Source organism: Coregonus lavaretus, assembly GCF_964263955.1.
Source record: "Coregonus lavaretus genome assembly, chromosome: 5".
Lineage (NCBI taxonomy): Eukaryota > Metazoa > Chordata > Actinopteri > Salmoniformes > Salmonidae > Coregonus > Coregonus lavaretus.
Genome location: NC_139992.1, coordinates 54,159,400 through 54,187,013, shown reverse-complemented (window position 1 = coordinate 54,187,013; position 27,614 = coordinate 54,159,400). Strand labels below are relative to the sequence as shown.

General features: G+C 46.3%; 1 protein-coding gene across 3 annotated transcripts in view; it reads left to right on the top strand.

Moving 5' to 3' along the window:
* Positions 1-27,614, top strand: part of nalcn (sodium leak channel, non-selective) — a gene marked incomplete at both ends in the record, with an annotated part of 312,014 nt that overhangs the window by 272,408 nt on the left and 11,992 nt on the right. For all 3 annotated transcript variants that reach the window (XM_084160991.1, XM_084160990.1, XM_084160992.1), the window contains 7 exons: positions 3,195-3,301; positions 16,640-16,714; positions 16,864-16,983; positions 17,201-17,269; positions 17,556-17,704; positions 18,135-18,228; positions 24,813-24,945. In XM_084160991.1, the coding sequence (XP_084017117.1) occupies positions 3,195-3,301; positions 16,640-16,714; positions 16,864-16,983; positions 17,201-17,269; positions 17,556-17,704; positions 18,135-18,228; positions 24,813-24,945 (747 nt within the window). The remainder of the gene's footprint in view (positions 1-3,194; positions 3,302-16,639; positions 16,715-16,863; positions 16,984-17,200; positions 17,270-17,555; positions 17,705-18,134; positions 18,229-24,812; positions 24,946-27,614) is intronic.

The window sequence follows — 27,614 nt, the reverse complement described above, 5'->3', positions numbered from 1 at the left end:
CCACCATTGGGGTGCCAGAGCAGCGAACAGTTTTGACTGGGCTGAGCGGGAACTGTGCTTCCGCAGAGGTAGGGGGACCAGCAGGCCAGAGGTGGAAGAACGCAATGCCCTTGTTTGGGTGTAGGGACTGATCAGAGCCTGAAGGTAAGGAGGTGCCGTTCCAACTGGAAGCCAGTGGAGTGTGCGGAGGAGCGGGGTGACGTGAGAGAACTTGGGAAGGTTGAACACCAGACGGGCTGCAGCGTTCTGGATGAGGTGTAGGGGTTTAATGGCACAGGCAGGGAGCCCAGCCAACAGCGAGTTGCAGTAATCCAGACGGGAGATGACAAGTGCCTGGATTAGAACCTGTGCCGCTTCCTGTGTATGGTAGGGTCGTACTCTGCGAATGTTGTAGAGCATGAACCTACAGGATCGGGTCACCAATTTGATGTTAGCGGAGAACGAAAGGGTGTTGTCCAGAGTCACACCAAGGTTCTTTGCACTCTGGGAGGACACAACGGAGTTGTCAACCGTGATGGCGAGATCATGGAGCGGGCAGTCCTTCCCCGGGAGGAAGAGCAGCTCCGTCTTGCCGAGGTTCAGCTTGAGGTGGTGATCCGACATCCACACTGATATGTCTGCCAGACATGCAGAGATGCGATTCACCACCTGGTTATCAGAAGGGGGAAAGGAGAATATTAATTGTGTGTCGTCTGCATAGCAATGATACGAGAGACCATGTGAGGATATGACAGAGCCAAGTGACTTGGTGTTTAGAGAGAATAGGAGAGGGCCTAGAACTGAGCCCTGGGGGACACCAGTGGTGAGAGCACGTGGTGCGGAGACAGATTCTCGCCACGCCACCTGGTAGGAGCAACCTGTCAGGTAGGACGCAATCCAAGAGTGAGCCGCGCCGGAGATGCCCAACTCGGAGAGGGTGGAGAGGAGGATCTGATGGTTCACAGTATCAAAGGCAGCAGATAGGTCTAGAAGGATAAGAGCAGAGGAGAGAGAGTTAGCTTTAGCAGTGCGGAGAGCCTCCATGACACAGAGAAGAGCAGTCTCAGTTGAATGACCAGTCTTGAAACCTGACTGGTTTGGATCAAGAAGGTCATTCTGAGAGAGATAGCAGGAGAGTTGGCTATAGACGGCACACTCAAAGAGTTTTGGAGAGAAAAGAAAGAAGGGATACTGGTCTGTAGTTGTTGACATCGGAGGGATCGAGTGTAGGTTTTTTGAGGAGGAGTGCAACTCTCGCTTTCTTGAAGATGGAAGGGACATAGCCAGCGGACAAGGATGAGTTGATGAGCGAGGTGAGGTAAGGGAGAAGGTCTCCGGAAATAGTCTGGAGAAGAGAGGACGGGATAGGGTCAAGCGGGCAGGTTGTTGAACGGCCGGCCGTCAAAAGTCGCAAGATTTCACCTGGAGAGAGAGGGGAGAAAGAAGTCAAAGCATAGGGTAGGGCAGGCATCAAGAATGCTAAAATCACATCGCTATCTTCACAAAAGTATTATTATACTTAATCAACCGTTTTATACAACAATTAGATGCAAACCTCACAACTGGGAAGTGTACACCCCCAGAGATACAGTTATGTTGTTCCACCGTCTTTAATCACATCACAACATAGTAACGAATTCGACATGATTTGTTCTTTAAGTGCCCACTGACCATTTCCCACATGCTTGGTGTTAGAAATATTGTTTCATTATCCACTTTTGGATGTTGTAGTTTTGGTGGGAAGAATCTCTGTGTTAACAAAAGAGTCCTTTCTCCCAATACTTCATGGCAAGCAAGAGAAAGTCTGCACAGTATTTACAACCAATTGTTAAGTCATAAAATTGGCCAACTTCTCCCCCTCCCTCTCCTGTGGGAGGGGGAGAAGACTCTAGGCTGTAATCACTGCCAAAGGTGTTTCAAGAAAGTACTGAATAAACGGTCTGAATATTTCCGTTTGTTTATTTTTTATTATTTATTGGCAAAAGTTTTGAAAAAACGGTTTTGCTTTGTCATTTAGAATAAGGCTGTAACATAACAAAATGTGGAAGAAGTCAAGGGGTCTGAATACTTTATATATATATATATATTATTTTTTTATAAACTGCATAATACATTGATGTTACTGGTCCATTGTGTGAGTCAGGGGCTGGGCCCAACAGGCAAAAAAAAATAACATTATTTATTTTATTTTATTTTCCACAGGAGCCCGGTCTCAATGTTCAAAAATCGTCTTCATATGTGGAAGTCCTAAAAACGCCTCTGCTCAACTGTAGCGTATGCCACATCGCAAATGTTATTATGGCTTTATTATAAAGGGGCTTTTTCTTCAACAGTAAATTTACCACGCATTGAATTCCATCTTTGTGCCCGGATTTGTTCACAAAAAATGATGGTGTGACGGGAAGGGACCTATGATTTCTTAATCTGACCCTGCATATGAGACACATATTTTTCAATTAACTGAGATAAGATCTCTACTGACAAGCTGTAGATCTTATTCCAAGAAGATTGAAAAGATTTCTCTTCATTGCAGCCCTGAATCCAATTTTGAGATTTTTGTTGGTTTCCAAGAAGGGAGACTTAGACTTATGTGTACAATCAAGTGTAATATTATTGCTGGCTGTAAAAGTTGATAAGTCGCCGGTCGTAGGATGTTATTTGTCATACTGGATAGAAACGGGTAAGGTAAGGAGGACATAATCTGACTCGCACATAGAGAAATACTGAGCTATTTGTGTGTGTGCGTGTGTGCTTGCATGCATGTGTGACTGAGCCAGGATGCATGGCCATGCGCGTGTGTGCCAGCAACTGACTAGCCATAATAACTTTATAGTCCAAAATAAACATAGGCAATCTCCCTGATTTCTGTGTTCTCTGACTAATTGAATCAGTGAAATGGATGGGAGCACTTGGGTTCAGCAGTGCACAACATTGTGGAATGTTGAGATAGAAATACATACTGTAGAGCAAATATGCTTCTCTGACATATATAATAAGGAAGCATGCCAGTTTTATTCATGACATGTCTATCTACAATGTTCCACAATGTTCCATGTTGGCTTACTGAATGTGGCTCAGGTCTAGAAAACATTCCATCTATAGTGGAAAGCATCATCATCTCCTAAGGAAAGGTGATGAAGATTTAGTCTATTGGGATTCACCCTTCTGGTTGGGTCTGGTCTGGTGTTGATCCTCACTCCTCTCTCCCCCTTCAGAGAATGCAGGGTTCCGTGCCAAGATGTATGACATCACTCAGCACCCCTTCTTCAAACGGGGTATCGCTGTGCTGGTCTTGGCCCAGTCAGTGCTGCTGTCTGTCAAGGTAAGGCTGTCTGATATACACTACCGGTCAAAAGTTTCAGAACACCTACTCATTCAAGGGTTTTTCTTAATTTTTTACAATGTTTTACATTGTAGAATAATAGGGAAGACATCAAAACTATGAAAGTGTTAAACAAATCAAAATATATTTTATATTTGAGATTCGTCAAATAGCGACCCTTTGCCTTGATGACAGCTTTGCACACTCTTGGAATTCTCTCAACCAGCTTCATGAGGTAGTCACCTGAAATGCATTTCAATTAACAGGTGTGCCTTCTTAAAAGTTAATTTGTTAAATGTCTTTCCTTCTAAATGCTTTTGAACCTGATCAGTTGTGTTGTGACAAGGTATACAGAAGATAGCCCTATTTGGTAAAAGACCAAGTCCATATTATGGCAAGAACAGCTCAAATAAGCAAAGAGAAACGACAGTCCATCATTACTTTAAGACATAAAGGTCAGTCAATACGGAACATTTGCAGTTGCAAAAACCATCAGTGCAAGGATGAAACTGGCTCTCATGAGGACCACCACAGGAATGGAAGACCCAGAGTTACAGTGGGGGAAAAAAGTATTTAGTCAGCCACCAATTGTGCAAGTTCTACCACTTAAAAAGATTAGAGGCCTGTAATTTTCATCATAGGTACACGTCAACTATGACAGACAAAATGAGAAAAAAAATCCAGAAAATCACATTGGAGGATTGTTTATGAATTTATTTGCAAATTATGGTGGAAAATAAGTATTTGGTCACCTACAAACAAGCAAGATTTCTGGCGCTCACAGACCTGTAACTTCTCCTTTAAGAGGCTCCTCTGTCCTCCACTGGTTACCTGTATTAATGGCACCTGTTTGAACTTGTTATCAGTATAAAAGACACCTGTCCACAACCTCAAACAGTCACACTTCAAACTCCACTATGGCCAAGACCAAAGAGCTGTCAAAGGACACCAGAAACTAAATTGTAGACCTGCACCAGGCTGGGAAGACTGAATCTGCAATAGGTAAGCAGCTTGGTTTTAAGAAATCAACTGTGGGAGCAATTATTAGGAAATGGAAGACATACAAGACCACTAATAATCTCCCTCGATCTGGGGCTCCACGCAAGATCTCACCCCGTGGGGTCAAAATGATCACAAGAACGGTGAGCAAAAATCCCAGAACCACACAGGGGGACCTAGTGAATGACCTGCAGAGAGCTGGGACCAAAGTAACAAAGCCTACCATCAGTAACACACTACGCCGCCAGGGACTCAAATCCTGCAGTGCCAGACGTATCCCCCTGCTTAAGCCAGTACATGTCCAGGCCCATCTGAAGTTTGCTAGAGTGCATTTGGATGATCCAGAAGAGGATTGGGAGAATGTCATATGGTCAGATGAAACCAAAATATAACTTTTTGGTAAAAACTCAACTCGTCGTGTTTGGAGGACAAATAATGCTGAGTTGCATCCAAAGAACACCATACCTACTGTGAAGCATGGGGGTGGAAACATCATGCTTTGGGGCTGTTTTTCTGCAAAGAGACCAGGACGACTGATCCGTGTAAAGGAAAGAATGAATGGGGCCATGTATCGTGAGATTTTGAGTGAAAACCTCCTTCCATCAGCAAGGGCATTGAAGATGAAACGTGGCTGGGTCTTTCGGCATGACAATGATCCCAAACTCACCGCCCGGGCAACGAAGGAGTGGCTTCGTAAGAAGCATTTCAAGGTCCTGGAGTGGCCTAGCCAGTCTCCAGATCTCAACCCCATAGAAAATCTTTGGAGGGAGTTGAAAGTCCGTGTTGCCCAGCGACAGCCCCAAAACATCACTGCTCTAGAGGAGATCTGCATGGAGGAATGGGCCAAAATACCAGCAACAGTGTGTGAAAACCTTGTGAAGACTTACAGAAAACGTTTGACCTGTGTCATTGCCAACAAAGGGTATATAACAAAGTATTGAGAAACTTTTGTTATTGACCAAATACTTATTTTCCACCATAATTTGCAAATACATTCATTAAAAATCCTACAATGTGATTTTCTGGAGAAAAAAAATCTCAATTTGTCTGTCATAGTTGACGTGTACCTATGATGAAAATTACAGGCCTCTCTCATCTTTTTAAGTGGGAGAACTTGCACAATTGGTGGCTGACTAAATACATTTTTTCCCCACTGTACCTCTGCTGCAGAGGATAAGGTCATTAGAGTTAACTGCACCTCAGATTGCAGCCCTAATAAATGCTTCACAGAGTTCAAGTAACAGACAGATCTCAACATCAACTGTTCAGAGGAGACTGTGTGAAGCAGGCCTTCATGGTCGAATTGCTGCAAAGAAACCACTACTAAAGGACACCAATAAGAAGAAGAGACTTGCTTGGGTCAATAAACACATATGGGGGATACAATCTTCCCAGCGCTGCAGATTTTGCTGCGAAGAGACAGAATCATTAGATCATTTGTTTTGGTACTGTCCATTTGTAGCTTGTTTTGGTCACAAGTCCAGGAATGGCTGAAGGATTGCAATATTTACCTGGAGCTAACCCTGCAGATAGCACTCCTGGGTGATCTGAAAAGTCATAGTCAATTGATCAATAATATAATAATACTTTTAGCAAAAAACAATTATTTTCAATTTGCACAGTTTGGGGGATATGGCATGTGGAGGCAAACTGGATGGACATCATGAAAATGATCAGAGAGGTTGAGGGTAAAATTAAATAGTACCCGCAAAACACCGGTCTCAACGTCAACAGTGAAGAGGCGACTCCGGCATGCTGACCTTCTAGGCAGAGTTGCAAAGAAAAAGCTATATCTCAGACTGCCCATCTTAATCTTTTATTTTTATTGGCCAGTCTGAGATATGGCTTTTTCTTTGCAACTCTGCTTAGAAGGTCAGCATCCCGGAGTCACCTCTATTTAATGATGCTGCCAGTTGAGAATCTGTGAGGTGTCTGTTTCTCAAACTACAGTTGTGGTCAAAAGTTTTGAGTATTTGTCTTCACAAAGTTTGCTGCTTCAGTTTTTTTTTGATATTTTTGTCAAATGTTACTATGGTATACTGAAGTATAATTACAAGCATTCCATGAGTGTCAAAGGCTTTTATTGACAATTATATAAAGTTTATGCAAATAGTCAATATTTGCAGTGTTGACCCTTCTTTTTCAAGACCTCTGCAATCCGCCCTGGCATGCTGTCAATTAACTTCTGAGCCACATCCTGACTGATGGCAGCCAATTCTTGCATAATCAATGCTTGGAGTTTGTCAGAATTTGTGAGTTTTTGTTTGTCCACCCGCCTCTTGAGGATTGACCACAAGTTCTCAATGGGATTAAGGTCTGGGGAGTTTCCTGGCCATGGACCCAAAATGTTGATGTTTTGTTCCCCGAGCCACTTAGTTATCACTTTTGCCTATTGGCAAGGTGCTGCATCATGCTGGAAAAGGCATTGTTCATCACATTTACATTACATTTACATTTACGTCATTTAGCAGACGCTCTTATCCAGAGCGACTTACAAATTGGTGCATTCACCCTATAGCCAGTGGGATAACCACTTTACAATTGTTGTTTTTTAATTGTTTTTTTTGTTGTTGTTGGGGGGTTTTTTTTTGGGGGGGGGGGGGGGGGGTGAAGGATTACTTTATCCTATCCCAGGTATTCCTTAAAGAGGTGGGGTTTCAAATGTCTCCGGAAGGTGGTGAGTGACTCCGCTGTCCTGGCGTCGTGAGGGAGCTTGTTCCACCATTGGGGTGCCAGAGCAGCGAACAGTTTTGACTGGACTGAGCGGGAACTATGCTTCCGCAGAGGAAGGGGAGCCAGCAGGCCAGAGGTGGATGAACGCAATGCCCTCGTTTGGGTGTAGGGACTGATCAGAGCCTGAAGGTACGGAGGTGCCGTTCCCCTCACAGCTCCATAGGCAAGCACCATGGTCTTGTAACAGATGCGAGCTTCAACTGGAAGCCAGTGGAGTGTGCGGAGGAGCGGGGTGACGTGAGAGAACTTGGGAAGGTTGAACACCAGACGGGCTGCGGCATTCTGGATGAGTTGTAGGGGTTTAATGGCACAGGCAGGGAGCCCAGCCAACAGCGAGTTGCAGTAATCCAGACGGGAGATGACAAGTGCCTGGATTAGGACCTGTGCCGCTTCCTGTGTAAGGCAGGGTCGTACTCTCCGAATGTTGTAGAGCATGAACCTACAGGATCGGGTCACCGCCTTGATGTTAGCGGAGAACGACAGGGTGTTGTCCAGGGTCACGCCAAGGCTCTTCGCACTCTGGGAGGAGGACACAACGGAGTTGTCAACCGTGATGGCGAGATCATGGAACGGGCAGTCCTTCCCCGGGAGGAAGAGCAGCTCCGTCTTGCCAAGGTTCAGCTTGAGGTGGTGATCCGTCATCCATACTGATATGTCTGCCAGACATGCAGAGATGCGATTCGCCACCTGGTTATCAGAAGGGGGAAAGGGAAGATTAGTTGTGTATCGTCAGCGTAGCAATGATAGGAGAGGCCATGTGAGGATATGACAGAGCCAAGTGACTTGGTGTATAGCGAGAATAGGAGAGGGCCTAGAACTGAGCCCTGGGGGACACCAGTGGTGAGAGCACGTGGTGCGGAGACAGCTTCTCGCCACGTCACTTGGTAGGAGCGACCGGTCAGCTAGGACGCAATCCAAGAGTGAGCCGCGCCGGAGATGCCCAGCTCGGAGAGGGTGGAGAGGAGGATCTGATGGTTCACAGTATCAAAGGCAGCAGACAGGTCTAGAAGGACAAGAGCAGAGGAGAGAGAGTTAGCTTTAGCAGTGCGGAGAGCCTCCGTGACACAGAGAAGAGCAGTCTCAGTTGAATGACCAGTCCTGAAACCTGACTGGTTTGGATCAAGAAGGTCATTCTGAGAGAGATAGCAAGAGAGTTGGCTAAAGACGGCACGCTCAATAGTTTTGGAAAGAAAAGAAAGAAGGGATACTGGTCTGTAGTTGTTGACATCAGAGGGATCGAGTGTTGGTTTTTTGAGAAGGGGTGCAACTCTCGCTCTCTTGAAGACGGAAGGGACATAGCCAGTGGTCAAGGATGAGTTGATCAGCGAGGTGAGGTAGGGGAGAAGGTCACCGGAGATGGTCTGGAGAAGAGAGGAGGGGATAGGGTCAAGCGGGCAGGTTGTTGGGCGGCCTGCAGTCACAAGTCGCAAGATTTTATCTGGAGAGAGAGGGGAGAAAGAAGTCAAAGCATAGGGTAGGGCAGTGTGAGCAGGACCAGCAGTGTCATTTGACTTAACAAACGAGGATCGGATGTCGTCAACCTTCTTTTCAAAGTGGTTGACGAAGCCATCCACAGAGAGGGAGGAGGGGGGGGGGGGGGGGGGGGAGGATTCAGCAGGGAGGAGAATGTGGCAAAGAGCTTCCTAGGGTTAGAGGCAGATGCTTGGAATTTAGAGTGGTAGAAAGTGGCCTTAGCAGCAGAAACAGATGAAGAAAATGTAGAGAGGAGGGAGTGAAAAGATGCCAGGTCCGCAGGGGGTCTAGTTTTCTTCCATTTCCGCTCAGCTGCCCGGAGCTCTGTTCTGTGAGCTCGCAATGAGTCATCAAGCCACGGAGCTGGAGGGGAGGACCGAGCCGGCCGGGAGGATAGGGGACATAGAGAGTCAAAGGATGCAGAAAGGGAGGAGAGGAGGGTTGAGGAGGCAGAATCAGGAGATTGGAGGGAGAAGGTTTGAGCAGAGGGAAGAGATGATAGGATGGAAGAGGAGAGAGTAGCGGGAGAGAGAGAGAGTGAAGGTTGCGGCGGCGCATTACCATCTGTGTAGGGGCAGAGTGAGTAGTGTTGGAGGAGAGCGAGAGAGAAAAGGATACAAAGTAGTGGTCGGAGACATGGAGGGGAGTTGCAGTGAGATTAGTAGAAGAACAGCATCTAGTAAAGATGAGGTCAAGCATATTGCCTGCCTTGTGAGTAGGGGGGGACGGTGAGAGGGTGAGGTCAAAAGAGGAGAGGAGTGGAAAGAAGGAGGCAGAGAGAAATGAGTCAAATGTAGACGTAGGGAGGTTGAAATCCCCCAAAACTGTGAGGGGTGAGCCATCCTCAGGAAAGGAACTTATCAAGGCGTCAAGCTCATTGATGAACTCTCCAAGGGAACCTGGAGGGCGATAGATGACAAGGATATTAAGCTTAAATGGGCTAGTGACTGTAACAGCATGGATTTCAAATGAGGAAATAGACAGATGGGTTAGGGGAAAAATTGAGAATGTCCACTTGGGAGAGATGAGGATTCCTGTGCCACCACCCCGCTGACCAGATGCTCTCGGGGTATGCGAGAACACATGGTCAGACGAGGAGAGAGCAGTAGGAGTAGCAGTGTTTTCAGTGGTAATCCATGTTTCCGTCAGCGCCAAGAAGTCGAGGGACTGGAGGGTAGCATAGGCTGGGATGAACTCTGCCTTGTTGGCAGCAGAACGGCAGTTCCAGAGGCTGCCTGAGACCTGGAACTCCAGGTGTGTGGTGCGTGCAGGGACCACCAGGTTAGAGAGGCAGCAGCCATGCGGTGTGAGGCGTTTGTGTAGCCTGTGCGGAGAGGAGAGAACAGGGATAGGCAGAGGCATAGTTGACAGGCTGCAGCAAATGGCTACAATAATGCAGAGGAGATCGGAATGAAATGAACTAAACATCTGGGAAAGGAGAGAGCGGGGCCTCCCTCACCACAACTCCCAAATATAACTCTCCCAACTTCCACCTCAGAAACTATAATTGTTTCACTGAAACACCCGAATATAACTCTCCCAACTTCCACTTTAGAAATTAGAATTGTTGTAAACTACAGCGGTTCAATGTTTCTAGGAATAGACTCTAACTTACTTTATTCAGCTAGCTAACTTGGTACAGTATTCTTCCATGAAAACCGCCCAGGGCACCGTATCCTATGACGCCATAGCTAACTAGCATGCTAGCATCCAATAACACACGGTTTAGCACCAATACTTGGTTACAACAAACTACCAATAGTGTGTTAACACACTAAACAGATAATTTGTGTCTGTGTCTAGTTCCTTTCATAACGCAGCAATAATTAAACGTTGGCTAGCTAGCACAAAGTCAGTCATGCTAGCTACACAAGTGGACTACACATCTCGAATGTTCAGAAAGGGAAGCTTTATGTTGCAAAATTCTCATTGACAAAAATTATATTGTATTTAGCTGCTACAGTACTGCTAGCTGGTAGTGTTGGCTAGCTAGCAATGGCTGCTGTGTTGACTTTGTTTGAAAAACGGCGTCGCTGCGAACGAATGTAGCTGGCTAAAATTATATTGTATTTAGTTGTTACAGTACTGCTAGCTGGTAGCGTTGGCTAGCTAGCAATGGCTGCGGTGATGACTTTGTTTGAAAAACGGCGTCGCTGCGAACGAATGTAGCTGGCTAAAAGGATATTGTATTTAGTTGCTACAGTACTGCTAGCTGGTAGTGTTGGCTAGCTAGCAATGGCTGCAGTGTTGACTTTGTTTCACCAAACTGTTCTTGGATGGTTGGGAGAAGTTGCTCTTGGAGGATGTGTTGGTAGCATTCTTTATTCATGGCTGTGTTCTTAGGCAAAATTGTGAGTGAGCCCACTCCCTTGGCTGAGAAGCAACCCCACACATGAATGGTCTCAAGATGCTTTACTGTTGGCATGAAACAGGACTGATAGTAGCGCTCACCTTGTCTTCTCCGGACAAGCTTTTCTCCGGATGCCCCAATCAATCGGAAAGGGGATTAATCAGAGAAAAGGACTTTACCCCAGTCCTCAGCAGTCCAATCCCTGTTCCTTTTGTAGAATATCAGGCTGTCCCTGATGTTTTTCCTGGAGAGAAGTGTCTTCCTCGCTGCCCTTCTTGACACCAGGCCATCCTCTAAAGGTCTTCGCCTCACTGTGCGTGCAGATGCACACACCTGCCTGCTGCCATTCCTGAGCAAGCTCTGCACTGGTGGTGCCTCGATCCCGCAGCTGAATAAACTTTAGGAGACGGTCCTGGCGCTTGCTGGACTTTCTTGTGCGCCCTGAAGCCTTCTACACAACAATTGAACCTCTCTCATTGAAGTTCTTGATGATCCGATAAATGGTTGATTTAGGTGCAATCTTACTAGCAGCAATATCCTTACCTGTGAAGCACTTTTTGTGCAAAGCACTGATGAAGGCACGTGTTTCCTTGCAGGTAACCATGGTTAGCAGAGGAAGAACAATGATTTCAAGCACCACCCTCCTTTTAAAGCTTCCAGTCTGTTATTCTAACTCAATCAGCATGACAAAGTGATATGTATTTGCGGAAAAAAAAAACATATGGGGGATTGGAATTGATGCAGACAATTACATTGATGGAAGTTACAATCTATCTGCAATATTAAAATAGAAACACAAGCAATGGACCGGTGGAAATTTGTTCTTTGGTCTGGAGTCCAAATTTGAGATTTTTGGTTCCAACTGCCGTGTCTTTATGAGACGCGGTGTGGGTGAACGGATTATCTCTGCATGTGTATATCCCACCGTAAAGCATGGAGGAGGAGCTGTTATGGTGTGTGGGTGCTTTGCTGGTGACACTCTCTGTAATTTGTTTAGAATTCAAGGCACACTTCGCATTCTGCAGCGATACGCCATCCCATCTGGTTTGGGCTTAGTGGGACTATCATTTGTTTTTCAACAGGACATTGACCCAACACACCTCCAGGCTGTGTAAGGGCTATTTGATCAAGAAGGCGAGTGGAGTGCTGCATCAGATGACCTGGCCTTCACAATCCTCCGACCTCAACCAAATTGAGATGGTTTGGGATCAGTCGGACCGCAGAGTGAAGGAAAAGCAGCCAACAAGTGCTCAGCATATGTTGGAACTCCTTCAAGACTGTTGGAAAAGCATTCAAGGTGAAGCTGGTTGAGAGAATGCCAAGAGTGTGCAAAGCTGTCATCAAGGCAATGGGTGGCTATTTGAAAAATCTGAAATATAAAATATATTTTGATTTGTTTATGTCACGCCCTGACCTTGAGAGGCATGTTGTCTTTAGTTGGTTTGGTCAGGGCGTGAGATTCTATGCTAGAAATTCTATGTTTTTGTTCTAGGTATTGTATTTCTATGTTTGGCCGGGTGTGATTCCCAATCAGAGACAGCTGTCGCTTGTTGTCTCTGATTGGGGATCATACTTAAGTAGCCTGTTTGCCTACCTTAGTTGTGGGGTCTTGTTCCGTGTGTAGGCTTGTATTTGTATAGCCTGAGGACTTCACGTTACGTTGTTTCTTGTTTGTTTATGTTTTATAAACATGTTCGCATACCACGCTGCACCTTGGTCTGACCCATCTCTCAACGAGCGTGACAGAAGATCCCACCACCAACGGACCAAGCAGCGTGCCCAGGAGGAGCAAACACCCTGGACACAGGTGGGGAAGATGTGGTCTTGAGAGGAGATGTTTGCGGGTAAAGGACCCTGGGCGAAGGAGGAAGCCCAGGCAGGAGAGGAGAAACGGCAACCCAAAAGGACTCGGCCGAGGAGGAAGCCCGAGAGGCAGCCCCAAGAACCCTGACCACTGCACCCGGTGGGTTTCCAGTTTGAGTCCCTACGACCATGGGAACAGGAATGGGAACAGTTTTATACTGAGGAGTCGGAGGATAACAACGACGATGAGTTTCTGTTCCCTAACTCGTGGGGGCTCCCGGAGGAGTCCTCACTGGAGGAAGATAGGGCGCGGAGAGTAAAGGACTGGTACAGTCGTAGACCTCCAGCGCCGGTTCCCAGTCCGGAACGCCTTGTGCCTGCTTCTCGCACCAAGCCAGTGGTGCGTGCTCCCAGTCCGGTAAGATCCGTTCCTGCTCCTCGCACCAGACCTGTGGTGCGTGTCCCCAGTCCGGTACGGCCTGTCCCTGCTCCTCGCAACAAACCAGTGGTGCGTGTCGCCAGCCCGGTACGCCCCGTACCTGCTCCCCGCACCAAGCCAGTGGTGCGTGTTCCCAGTCCAGTACGGTCCAGAGCAATCCGCTCTACCGGTGCCTGATCCAGCTCCGGTCAGCTGCTCCACTCCGGAGCCTGAGCAGTCCGCTACACTGGTGCCCAGTCCAGCTCTGGTCAGCGGCTCCACTCCGGAGCCAGAGCAATCCGCTCCACCGGTGCCCGATCCAGCTCCGGTCAGCGGATCCACTCCGGAGCCAGAGCAGTCCGCTCCACCGGTGCCTATTCCAGCTCCGGTCAGCGGCTCCACTCCGGAGTCAGAGCAGTCCGCTCCACCGGGATCCAGTTCAGCTCCGGTCAGCGGCTCCATTCCGGAGCCAGAGCAATCCGCTCCACCGGTGCCTGATCCAGCTCCGGTCAGCGGCTCCACTCCGGAGCCAGAGCAGTCCGCTCCACCGGTACCCAGTCCAGCTCCGGTCCGCGGCTCCACTCCGGAGTCAGAGCAGTCCGCTCCACCGGGGTCCAGTTCAGCTCCGGTCAGCGGCTCCATTCCGGAGCCAGAGCAATCCGCTCCACCGGTGCCAAATCCAGCTCCGGTCAGCTGCTCCACTCCGGAGCCAGAGCAGTCCGCTCCACCGGGGTCCAGTCCAGCTCCGGTCAGCGGCTCCACTCCGGAGCCAGAGTAATCCGCTCCACCGGTGCCATCGGTACAGTCGTAGACCTCCAGCGCCGGTTCCCAGTCCGGAACGCCTTGTGCCTGCTTCTCGCACCAAGCCAGTGGTGCGTGCTCCAAGTCCGGTAAGATCCGTTCCTGCTCCTCGCACCAGACCTGTGGTGCGTGTCCCCAGTCCGGTACGGCCTGTCCCTGCTCCTCGCAACAAACCAGTGGTGCGTGTCTCCAGCCCGGTACGCCCCGTACCTGCTCCCCGCACCAAGCCAGTGGTGCGTGTTCCCAGTCCAGTACGGCCCGTCCCTGCTCCTCGCACCAGGCCAGTGGTGCGTGTTCCCAGTCCGGCCCGGCCCGTGCCTGCACCTCGCACCAAGCCAGTGGTGCGTGTTCCCAGTCCGGTACGGCCCGTGCCTGCTCCTCGCACCAGACCAGTGGTGCGTGTCCCCAGTCCGGTACGGCCCGTGCCTGCTCCTCGCACCAGACCAGTGGTGCGTGTCCCCAGTCCGGCCCGGCCTGCTCCACCGGTGCCTGATCCGGCTCCGGTCGGTTGCTCCACTCCGGAGCCAGAGCAGTCCGCTCCACCGGGGTCCAGTCCAGCTCCGGTCGGTTGCTCCACTCCGGAGCCAGAGCAGTCCGCTCCACCGGGGTCCAGTCCAGCTCCGGTCAGCTGCTCCACTCCGGAGCCAGAGCAGTCCGCTCCACCGGGGTCCAGTCCAGCTCCGGTCAGCGGCTCCACTCCGGAGCCAGAGCAATCCGCTCCACCGGTGCCTGATCCAGCTCCGGTCAGCTGCTCCACTCCGGAGCCAGAGCAGTCCATTCCACCGGGTCTAGTCCAGCTCCGGTCAGCGGCTCCACTCCGGAGCCAGAGCAGTCCGTTCCACCGGTGCCCAGTCCAGCTCCAGTCAGCGGATCCATTCCGGAGAAAGAGCAGTCCGCTCCACCGGTTTCCAGGCCAGCTCCGGTCAGCGGTTCCACTCCGGAGCCAGAGCAGTCCGCTCCACCGGGGTCCAGTTCAGCTCCGGTCAGTGACTCCACTTCAGACCCAGAAGTCAACCCCTCTCCAGGGTCGGGGCCTCCCACACCAGGGTCCAGACAGGGCTTGGTGCATCGTGGGGGGATTGCCGATCCAGGCCCAGTTGTCAGCCCCTCTCCAGGTTCGGGGTCTCCCACACCAGGGTCCAGACAGGGCTTGGTGCATCGTGGGGGGATTGCTGATCCAGGCCCAGACGTCAGCCCCTCTCCAGGTTCGGGGTCTCCCACACCAGGCTCCAGACAGGGCTTGGTGCATCGTGGGAGGAAGGAGAGGGGAAGCATCGCGCCAAGGTCCAGACCAGACCAGGGGCGCAACGGGGAGGCAGAGAGGAAGAGGTCGTCACGCCCGGAGCCGGATCCGCCTCCGAGGCTGAAAGCCCACCCGGATCCTCCCCTAATGAGTCAGGTTGGTGCGGCCGGAGTACGCCCTGACCAAACCAACTAAAGACAACAGGCCTCTCAAGGTCAGGGCGTGAGGTTCTATGCTAGAAATTCTATGTTTTTGTTCTAGGTATTGTATTTCTATGTTTGGCCGGGTGTGATTCCCAATTAGAGACAGCTGTCGCTCGATGTCTCTGATTGGGGTTCATACTTAAGTAGCCTTTTTGCCTACCTTAGTTGTGGGATCTTGTTCCGTGTGTAGGCTTGTATTTGTATAGCCTGAGGACTTCACGTTACATTGTTTCTTGTTTTGTTCATGAAGTTTAATAAACATGTTCGCATACCACGCTGCACCTTGGTCTGACCCGTCTCTCAACGATCGTGACAGTTTAATACTTTTTTTGGTTACTACATGATTCCATATATGTTATTTCATAGTTTTGATGTCTTCACTATTATACTACAATGTAGAAAATAGTAAGAAATAAAGAAAAACCCTTGAATGAGTAGGTGTTCTAAAACTTTTGACCGGTAGTGTAGACATTCATTATCTAGCTATCTACTAGTGATGTGCTGCTCAACTATTTTCTTACACACACCCACCCGCAATTTCACAGAATTGGCCCGGACCCCACGGCCCGACGTAATACAGTGAAAATCACGGTTGCAATCAATTCAAATTGAAGTCAGTCAATTCTGAAATTCGAAATCAATATTTTAAAAAAGGGCATCTACACAGAGTGTACAAAACATTAGGAAAACCTGCTCTTTCCATGACATAGACTGACCAGGTGAATCCAGGTGAAAGCTATGATCCCTTATTGATGTCACTTGTTAATTCCACTTCAATCAGTGTAGATGAAAGGGAGGAGACAGGTTAAAGAAGGATTTTTAAGCCTTGAGAAAATTGAGACATGGATTGTGTATGTGTGCCATTTAGAGGGTGAATGGGCAAGACAAAATATTTAAGTGCCTTTGAACAGGGTATGGTATTTGGTGCCAGCTACACCAGTTTGCGTCAAGAACTACAACGCTACTGAGTTTTTCACAGTCAACAGTTTCCCGTGTGTATCAAGAATGGTCCACCACCCAAAGGACATCCAGCCATCTTGACACAACTGTTGGAAGCATTGGAGTCAACATGGGCCAGCATCCCTGTGGAGCGCTTTCGACACCTTGTAGTGTCCAAGCCTGACGAATTGAGGCTGTTCTGAGGGCAAAAGTGTGTGCAATTCAGTGTATTTTAAGTGACTTCTCAAATGTTATGCATTTCAATCAGTGAATCACTACATATACTATCAGTTATGTTTAGCTAAAAGGGGGAGATTTAAGAGTGGTGCTGGATTGTACTGAACATCAGCTTTTCTGTGAAATGTTTGTGTTTCAGTGGGACGTCGATGACCCAGTAACAATGCCTCTTGCTACCATGTCAGTGGTCTTCACCATTATCTTTGTGTTAGAGGTAAGAGTCTGGGTAGATGTCAATAGGAAATTTGCATGGAACACTATGCACATGGATCTCAAGGCAGGATTGCCCTGTGTGACAAATGTACAGTATTATAAAAGCAATGTGACTACAAGACAGATGGATTTTGTTGTCGTGGTAACCAGGTGACGATGAAGTTCATAGCTATGTCCCCGGCGGGGTACTGGCAGAGCAGACGGAATCGCTATGATTTACTGGTGACAATACTGGGAGTCATCTGGATAGTCCTGCACTTTGCTCTACTGGTGAGGACACACACACAGACACAGACACACAGTATAAATACAGATATACAAGGTATTCTTTACAACACTTGTTCTTTCCTGGAACTAGTGCATTTTCTAACAGTGGGCTATCAGGCTAACAACTATTCTGTACTTCTTTTGAGTGATGACTAAATATATAGTGAAGATTAGTGTATAATTAGTAAATGGCTGACCACAGTGTTCTCTCCTCCTGTAGAATGCCTACACTTACATGATGGGCACCTGTGTGATCGTCTTCAGGTTCTTCACCATCTGTGGGAAGCATGTAAGTATAGCCTACTGTAAGCCTAATGGAACTTTCAGTGCATATTACTGAACAAAACTGTAAAAAATATGTTTTCCCTATTTACTAGCTTTCCCAGCAGGCAAAAAAACTATTTAGAGTTGTAAACTGTTTTTCTGGTTGAATATGTCATATAAAGTAATTACAACCATCTGTTACAACCTCTGTTTTTTGAAGTATTTTGCCGGTTTCTAAAAAGAGGTTAACAAAACTCTTGCGACCATTTTGCCCGCTGGGTGGTCTCTTTAAATATATAATCTGTGTGTAGGTGACTCTGAAGATGCTACTGCTGACAGTCGTGGTCAGTATGTATAAAAGCTTCTTCATCATCGTGGGAATGTTCCTCCTCCTCCTCTGCTACGCCTTCGCCGGAGTCGTCCTCTTCGGAACCGTCAAATACGGAGAGAACATCAACAGGTGAGAGGTTCATTCCTCTTTCTTTCCTCTCCTTTTTGATCCCCTTTTCTACCTCTTACACACTTATTCCCTGTCCTCCTCTGTCTCTTTCCTACCTTCTACTCTTCTTCCCACTCCTCCTCATCTTCCTCCTTCCTTTCCTCCTTTTTACCTTTCTCCATTCTCCTCTCCTTTCATTTCCCTGACTCTGCTCCCCTCTCATTCTCCTTTCACATCATCATTTCTCCTATCTTCCTCATGGTAACCTCTCTGATTACTGTAGAGATTTGAAGAGCAAGTGTCACTTATTAGATTTGTAGTGCCATCACAGCCTCATCTAGTGGAGAAATAGTGGCAGTTTGAGAAGTCTGCAGCCACACTGATGATGCATTCTCTCAAAAGTATGTGTGTGTGTGCTACTTTATTTGTTTAAATTTTTTCTCAATGACAGGCATGCCAACTTCTCCACGGCGGGCAAGGCCATCACTGTTCTGTTCCGTATCGTCACTGGGGAAGACTGGAATAAGATCATGCATGACTGCATGGTAAGAGCTGGTCGATTTCATTTGTGATATGTACACAGCAGTGTCTTCAGGGGAAACTAGTCAAGACTTATGAAACAGAAAGTGTAGTGTAATACTTTTCTGTCTGTTACGTAACAAGCACAAGACAAAGTCAGGTCTAAAAGGTAACCATGTAGAAAAATAGGCATTTCTCAAAAATAGACTTATTTGAGAAAAAAAGGATATACTGTTACAGTATTATTTCAAGTAAACAAACCAAAGTTCATGACTCAAGAGGGTTTGTTGTTTTTATTGTTCAGTCTATGTGTCTGCTCAATAGAGATATACAATACAATATACACTGAACAGTGTAAACTCAACAAGCAACAATTTCAAAGATTTTACTGAGTTACAGTTCATATAAGAAAATCAGTCAATTGAAATAAATTCATTAGGCCCTAATCTATGGATTTCACATGACTGGGAATACAAATATGCATCTGTTGACCACAGATACTGTACCTTAAAAAAAGGTAGGGGCGTGGATCAAAAAAAGTCTGTATCTGGTGTGACCACCATTTGCCTCATGCAGCCCATCGAGTTGATCAGGCTGTTGATTGTGGCCTATGGAATGTTGTCCCACTCCTCTTCAATTGCTGGATATTGGCTTAACAGACAGGTTGAAGCCTGCTTAGCAGAGACGCTAACCTTAGCTAGCTAAGCTGCTAGCCATCAAGCTAACGAAGTTAGTCCAAGTTGAGTTTTGCAATGGAGCCCTTTTTGTCTGGAGAAGTAAATGAACGGTTCCTGTATCTACTACGCTTTGTTTCGGGACAAACTGGATCACTCGGAGTTCCAATGTGGCAATTGTTTGCTTGCCGAGGATTATAGAATTGAAGTGGCTTCCTTGATCAAGCAGGTCGCCAGTCTATGTAAGAAACTGGGGAAAACGTAGAGTGGAATGTTTACCTTTTCTACACCGGTGGCTGGAAAGCGTTCGCGCTTGTTGGATGCATCTCCACCTTGCCGTTTGTCGTTGTCTGACTGGCCGGTGTTACCCGGAGTTTGTTCACCAGGGGAGCATCTCCCTTCTCTCCTCTCCCGTCTGATAGCGGAGTCGAAGGAGCACAGCAAGAGGACCATGCCAATCAATGATGGTCACATGTCACAAGCCGTGGAAGCCGAAGACAGCGGCCTCCCGCAAAGCAGGATACACTGCCAACGAGAGGCCTGGAGCAGATACAAACAACTAATAGTTTCGCTGCCTTGGAGCCTGAACTTCCTGTACCTTCGTCGCTGAGGGTACCTGTGTCTGCGGCCGCTGTGCCTACTCCTTCCCCTATGATTTCGAAGTCGACGTCGACAACCTTCCGTCCATGCTCTGAATCAAGCTGGGCTTCTCCATCTGTCGGAGGCCTGCGCTGGGAGCTACGGGCTCAAGTTATCCTGCATCTCGCCTGTCCTTAAAGGGTTCTCAAAATCCTGTGAAGCGGGGAGTGGGAAGATTTCCTTGTCCTTCTCGCCAGCCGTGATTTTGGGCAACTCCATGGTAAGAAATGTCACTGGCTCCTGGTGCAAAAACACTGTCCTATCCAGGAGTTCGAGTAAATGACATTACTAAGCTGCTACTGAATGTTCTACACCAGGACATGGAAATCTATTCTATCATAGTCCATGTGGGTTTTAATGACATTATGAAGTGCAGCTCTGAACAGTTGAAACTGGATTTTAAATGGCTGATTGATTCTCTGCTAGACACTAATAAAATACTTATAATATCTGGCCCTGTGCCCTCTCTGAATTGTTGCATTGAATGCTTTAGCAGAATTCTTTCTCTTCACAACTGGCTACATGATTATTACAGCTCGATGGGTGTAACTTTTGTTGACAATTTCGATACCTTTTGGAAACAAAACACATTTTATGTATAGGATGGGATCCACCCGAATAATTTGGATTCTTGGATCATTTCACAGCATTATAAGGCTGTGTTGAGACTGACATATCAATGACCCAAGCCCAACTCAGTTAATCCCTACTATTGTGTCGCTGACTTGTCATAATTCTTTAGCAAATGTACATTATCCCAGGGGTGTTGATAGACATAATGTAAGTAACATAATTTATGTCCCTCTAACTGCCCTGAATGCCACTGCTGATCCTACAGCTATTGTATGCAGTAATCAAGTGTCTATGAACCAGAGTTATACTGTTAGCACTGAGGCGGTGTGCCCTAGTAGGAAGTCCACTATGTGCAGCTCACCCTGCACTAACATAAATAACATGAGCATGTTTACTTCTGCTATGCTTCCCAATAAAGCAATGAAGAAATTGCCCATGTTAACATATGTAGCTTAAGAAACAAGGTTCATGAAATCAATAACTTGCTAGTAACAGATGACATTTATATTCTGACTATCTCTGAAACTCACTTAGATAATACCTTTGATGATACAGTGGTAACAATACAGAAAATACAGAAATGCCAATGCTGTTTATATTCAGAACCACATTCCTGTAAAGCTTAGAGAGGATCTCATGTTAAATACTGTTTAAGTAATATGGCTACAGGTTCATCTGCCTCACCTAAAGCCCATTATTGTGGGAAGCTGCTATAGACCACCAAGTGCTAACAGTCAGTATCTGGATAACGTGTGAAATGCTTGATAATGTATGTGATATCAACAGAGAGGTATATTTTCTGGGTGATTTAAATATTGACTGGCTGTCATCAAGCTGTCCAATCAAGAAAAAGCTTCAAACTGTAACCAGTGCCTGCAACCTGGTTCAGGTTATCAGTCAACCTACCAGCGTAGTTACAAACAGCATGGGAATGAAATCATCAACATTTATTGATCACATCTTTACTAATGCTGCAGAAATTTGATTTAAAGCAGTATCCAATTCAATTGGATGTAGTGATCACAATATAGTAGCCATATCTAGGAAAACCAAAGTTTCAAAGGCTGGGCCTAATATAGTGTATAAGAGGTCATACAAAAAGTTTTGTAGCGATTCCTATGTTGTTCATGTAAAGAATATTTGTTGGTCTGTGGTGTGTAATGAGGAGAAACCAGACGCTGCACTTGACACATTTATGAAATTGCTTATTTCAGTTGCTAATAAGCACTCACCCATTAGAAAATGACTGTAAAAACTGTTAAATCCCTGTGGATTGTTGAGGAATTTAAAAATTGGATGGTTGAGAGGGATGAGGCAAAAGGAATGGCAAATAAGTATGGCTGCACAACCGATTGGCAAACATACTGCAAATTGAGAAATCATGTGTTTAAACTAAATAAAAACAATAAGAAGCTATACTATGAAACAAAGATAAATTATATAAAGAATGATAGTAAAAAGCTTTGGAGCACCTTAAATGAAATTTTGGGCAAAAAGGCAAACTTAGCTCAAACATTCATTGAATCAGATGGCTCATTCATCACAAAACCCACTGATATTGGCAATTACTTTAATACTATTTTCATTGGCAAAATTAGCTAATTTAGGCATGACATGCCAGCAACAAACACTGGCACTACACATCAAAGTATAACTGATCAAATTATGAAAGACAAGCATTGTAATTTTGAATTCCGTAAAGTGAGTGTGGAAGACGTGAAAAGATTATTGTAGTCTATCAACAATGACAAGCCACCGGGGTCTGACAACTTGGATGGAAAATTACTGAGGATAATAGCGGACAATATTGCCACTACTATTTGCCATATCTTCAATCTAAGCCTACTAGAAAGTGTGTGCCCTCAGGCCTGGAGGGAAGAAAAAGTAATTCCACTACCCAAGAATAATGGTTGGCTATTTGAGCCAGTAATCAGCCTGTTACCAACCCTTAGTAAACTTTTGGAAAAATGTGTGTTTGACCAGATACAATGCTATTTTACAGTAAAAAAATTGACAACAAACTTTCAGCATGCTTATAGGGAAGGACCTTCAACAAGCACAGCAATTACACAAACGAATGATGATTGGCTGAGAGAAAATTATGATAAAATGATTGAGGGGGCTGCTTTGTTAGACTTCAGTGCGGCTTTTCACATTATCTATCATAGTTTGCTGCTGGAAAAACGTATGTGTTATGGCTCTACACCCCCTGCTATGTTGTGGATAAAGAGTTACCTGTCTAACAGAACACAGAGGGTGTTCTTTAATGGAAGCCTCTCCAACATAATCCAGATAGAATCAGGAATTCCCCAGGGCTATCAGACCTCAGGATAAGACCCAGATGCAGACAGTTCGAAGTAACAAAAGTGTATTACAACAACAGGGGCAGGCAAGCAACAGGTCAAGGGCAGACAGAGGTCAGTAATCCAGAGCAGAGTCCGAAAGGTACAGAATGGCAGGCAGGCTCAGGGTCAGGCAGAGGTCAGTAATCCAAGGGCAGTGTCTCAAGGTACAGAACGGCATGCAGGCTCAGGGTCAGGGCAGGCAGAATGGTCAAAACCGGGAAAACTAGAAAACAGGAACTAGAGAGAAAACAGGAGTACGGAAAAAACGCTGGTAGGCTTGACAAGACAAGACGAACTGGCAACAGACAAACAGAAAACACAGGTATAAATGCACAGGGGATGATGGCAAAAATGGGCGACACCTGGAGGGGGGTGGAGACAAGCACAAGACCGGTGAAACAGATCAGGGTGTGACAAGGGCAGCTGTCTAGGCCCCTTACTTTTAACTAAACCCTAAACCTCAACTAAATCCTGTAATAAATTATGTGGAAATTGAGCCAGTTGAGGTGACTAAACTTCTTGGAGTAACCCTGGATTGTAAACTGTCATGGTCAAAACATGTTGATTCAATAGTAGCTCAAATGGGAGAAGTCTGTCCATAATAAAGCGCTGCTCTGCCTTTTTAACAACACTATCAACAAGGCAGGTCCTACAGGCCCTAGTTTTGTTTCACCAGGACTACTGTTCAGTTGTGTGGTCAGGTGCCACATAGAGGGACCTCTGAAAATTACAATTGGCTCAGAACAGGGCATCACGGCTGGCCCTTAAATGTACACGGCGAGCTAACATTAAAAATATGCATGTCAATCTCTCATGGCTCAAAGTGGAGGAGAGATTGACTTAATCAGTACTTGTTTTTGTAAGAAGTGTTGACATGCTGAATGCACCGAGGTGTCTGTTTAAACTACTAGCACACAGCTCGGACACCCATGCATACCCCACAAGACATGCCACCAAAGGTCTCTTCACAATCCCCAAGTCAAGAACAGACTATGGGAGGTGCACAGTACTACATAGATTCCACATCAGGTTACTGATGCAAACAGTAGAATCAGATTTTAAAAAATAAGATACACCTAATGGAACAGCGGGGACTGTGAAAAGACACACACATGGCACAGACACATGCTTACACATACACATGATAAGATATGCACTCTACACACACACGTACACATGGATTTTGTATTGTAGATATGTGGTAGTAGAGTAGTGGCCTGAGGGAACACACTTAATGTGTTGTGAAAAGTGTTATGAAATGTAATGTCATGTAATATTTTAAATGGTATATAACTGCCTTAATGTTGTTGGATCCCAGCAGCTAATGGGGATCCTTAATAAATACAAATACAAAATCCCAAACATGCTCAATGTGTGTCTGGTAAGTGATTTATGCAGGCCATGGATGAACTGGGACATTTTCAGCTTCCAGGAATTGTGTACAGATCCTTGCGACATGGTGATGGTGGCGGATGAATGGCACGACAATGGGCCTCAGGATCTTGTCACGGTATCTCTGTGCATTCAAATTGCCATCAATAAAATGCAATTGTGTTCGTTGTCCGTAGCTTATGACTCCCCATACCATAACCCCACCGCCACCATGGGGCACTCTTTTCACAACGTTGACATCAGCAAACTGCTTGCCCACACAGCGCCATACACGCTGTCTGCCATCTGCCCAGTATAGTTGAAACCGGGATTGATCTGTGAAGAGCACACTTCTCCAGCGTGCCAGTGGCATCGAAGGTGAGCATTTGCCCACTTTAGTACGTTACAACACCGAACTGCAGTCAGGTCAAGACCCTGTTGAGGATGACAAGCATGCAGATGAGGTTTCTGACAGTTTCTGCAGAAATTCTTCGGTTGTACAAACCCACAGTTTCATCAGCTGTCCGGTGGCTGGTCTCAGACGATGTGTTGTGTGACAAAACTGCACATTTTAGAGTTGCCTTTTTTGTCCCCAGCACCAGGTGCACCTGTGTAATGACCATGTTGTTTAATCAGCTTCTTGATATGCAACACCTGTCAGGTGGATGGATTATCTTGGCAAAGGAGAAATGCTCACTAACAAGGATGTAAATACATTTGTGCACAACATTTGAGAGAAATAACCTTTTTGTGTGCATATGGAAAAGTTTGGTTATGTTTTATTTCAGCTCATGAAACATGGGACTAACACTTTACATGTTGCGTTTATATTTTTGTTCAGTGTAATATAATAATATATGCCATTTAGCAGACAGTGTTATCCAAAGCAACTTGCGTGCATACATTTTCATAAGGTTGGCCCCAGCGGAAATTCTCTCTGTGGGTTCACGTTGTAGTGTGGGGCCTCATATATTGATAACATTGTGTTTGGGATGTTCCCCTCCTCAGGTGCAGCCTCCTTTCTGTACCCCCGATAAGCATCGCTACTGGGAGACGGACTGTGGGAACTACGCAGGAGCACTCATCTACTTCTGCTCCTTCTATGTCATCATTGCTTACATCATGCTTAACCTCCTAGTGGGTAAGTGTGTGTGTGCCCTAATCATATAAGATTGACTTTATAACATTTGAATAAAGCCTTTCCATATGGGGTGTGTGTGACGAGTACTGAGTATACGAAGAGGCAGGACGCAGACGCAGGAATTAACAAGGTCAATGTTTACTCAAACAATGACAAAGAAAATTAACAAAGATAAAGTACATGACACGAAGCAAAACAATCACACACAACATGACACAGAACAGTCCAGGGCTAAATAGGGGTGGTGATGAGATAATGAGGTGCAGGTGCGCTGGGTTTCCATTCCGGTGTTGCCGAGGTGGTGCGCTCAGACCGGTGGCTCAGTAGACCAGTGAATCAGAGCGCCGGAGGGGAGCAACGGGAGGAGACGTGACAGTGTGTGTGCGAGCATGCATGTGTGTGCGTAAGCCACTCACATTCAGGCCCATATTTCATTTCCTGCGGTATGAGACGTGAGTGTGAATATCTCATAAAGCACAATAAATGGTTTCATCTCTCCCCATGACAGTTTAACACTGTTATTACACACCTCATCATCAAACCTTGCCGTGCAGAAATCATTATCTACCTCCCATGTCTCGGTCCACCTGTGTGTGTGTGTGTGTGTGTGTGTGTGTGTGTGTGTGTGAGAGAGAGGACACATTGGCAGAGTCTAAATTAATTTCAAGGGAGTTTAGGAAGCAAGCCAACATCAACTGTAGCTATCCATCTCTCCATCTCCTTCTGAATATGATCTGGCATATACAGTGGGGAGAACAAGTATTTGATACACTGCCGATTTTGCAGGTTTTCCTACTTACAAAGCATGTAGAGGTCTGTAATTTTTATCATAGGTACACTTCAACTGTGAGAGACAGAATCTAAAACAAAAATCCAGAAAATCACATTGTATGATTTTTAAGTAATTCATTTGCATTTTATTGCATGACATAAGTATTTGATCACCTACCAACCAGTAAGAATTCCGGCTCTCACAGACCTGTTAGTTTTTCTTTAAGAAGCCCTCCTGTTCTCCACTCATTACCTGTATTAACTGCACCTGTTTGAACTCGTTACCTGTATAAAAGACACCTGTCCACACACTCAATCAAACAGACTCCAACCTCTCCACAATGGCCAAGACCAGAGAGCTGTGTAAGGACATCAGGGATAACATTGTAGACCTGCACAAGGCTGGTATGGGCTACAGGACAATAGGCAAGCAGCTTAGTGAGAAGGCAACAACTGTTGGCGCAATTATTAGAAAATGGAAGAAGTTCAAGATGACGGTCAATCACCCTCGGTCTGGGGCTCCATGCAAGATCTCACCTCGTGGGGCATCAATGATCATGAGGAAGGTGAGGGATCATCCCAGAACTACACGGCAGGACCTGGTCAATGACCTGAAGAGAGCTGGGACCACAGTCTCAAAGAAAACCATTAGTAACACACTACGCCGTCATGGATTAAAATCCTGCAGCGCACGCAAGGTCCCCCTGCTCAAGCCAGCGCATGTCCAGGCCCGTCTGAAGTTTGCCAATGACCATCTGGATGATCCAGAGGAGGAATGGGAGAAGGTCATGTGGTCTGATGAGACAAAAATAGAGCTTTTTGGTCTAAACTCCACTCGCTGTGTTTGGAGGAAGAAGAAGGATGAGTACAACCCCAAGAACACCATCCCAACCGTGAAGCATGGAGGTGGAAACATCATTCTTTGGGGATGCTTTTCTGCAAAGGGGACAGGACGACTGCACCATATTGAGGGGAGGATGGATGGGGCCATGTATCGCGAGATCTTGGCCAACAACCTCCTTCCCTCAGTAAGAGCATTGAAGATGGGTCGTGGCTGGGTCTTCCAACATGACAACGACCCGAAACACACAGCCAGGGCAACTAAGGAGTGGCTCCGTAAGAAGCATCTCAAGGTCCTGGAGTGGCCTAGCCAGTCTCCAGACCTGAACCCAATAGAACATCTTTGGAGGGAGCTGAAAGTCCGTATTGCCCAGCGACAGCCCCGAAACCTGAAGGATCTGGAGAAGGTCTGTATGGAGGAGTGGGCCAAAATCCCTGCTGCAGTGTGTGCAAACCTGGTCAAGACCTACAGGAAACGTATGATCTCTGTAATTGCAAACAAAGGTTTCTGTACCAAATATTAAGTTCTACTTTTCTGATGTATTAAATACTTATGTCATGCAATAAAATGCAAATTAATTACTTAAAAATCATACAACATGATTTTCTGGATTTTTGTTTTAGATTCCGTCTCTCACAGTTGAAGTGTACCTATGATAAAAGATACAGACCTCTACATTCTTTATAAGTAGTAAAACCTGCAAAATCGGCAGTGTATCAAATACTTGTTCTCCCCACTGTATATCCTTGTGGTTTTATGGACTGTGTCTGTTAGCACAACCTGTCCCTTAGATGCCTACAGTGCTTCATGCTGTGAGTGTTGTAGGGAAATGACTACGTATACCATTTCACCAGTCACCACTAAAAGCCACATAGGCCTATTATTCACAATCCATTTACTGAAGGCTATGAACATCTAATTGCAGGTGCCATTAGCGAAGCTCAGGTATGGTTCCTCGACCACACCAATGCTAGTTGGAGAATATGCCATGAAAGGTGTTACGTTCCTCAGCAAGAAAACCAAGAATTGTCGCTCAAACAGAAAGGGGAACTAACAA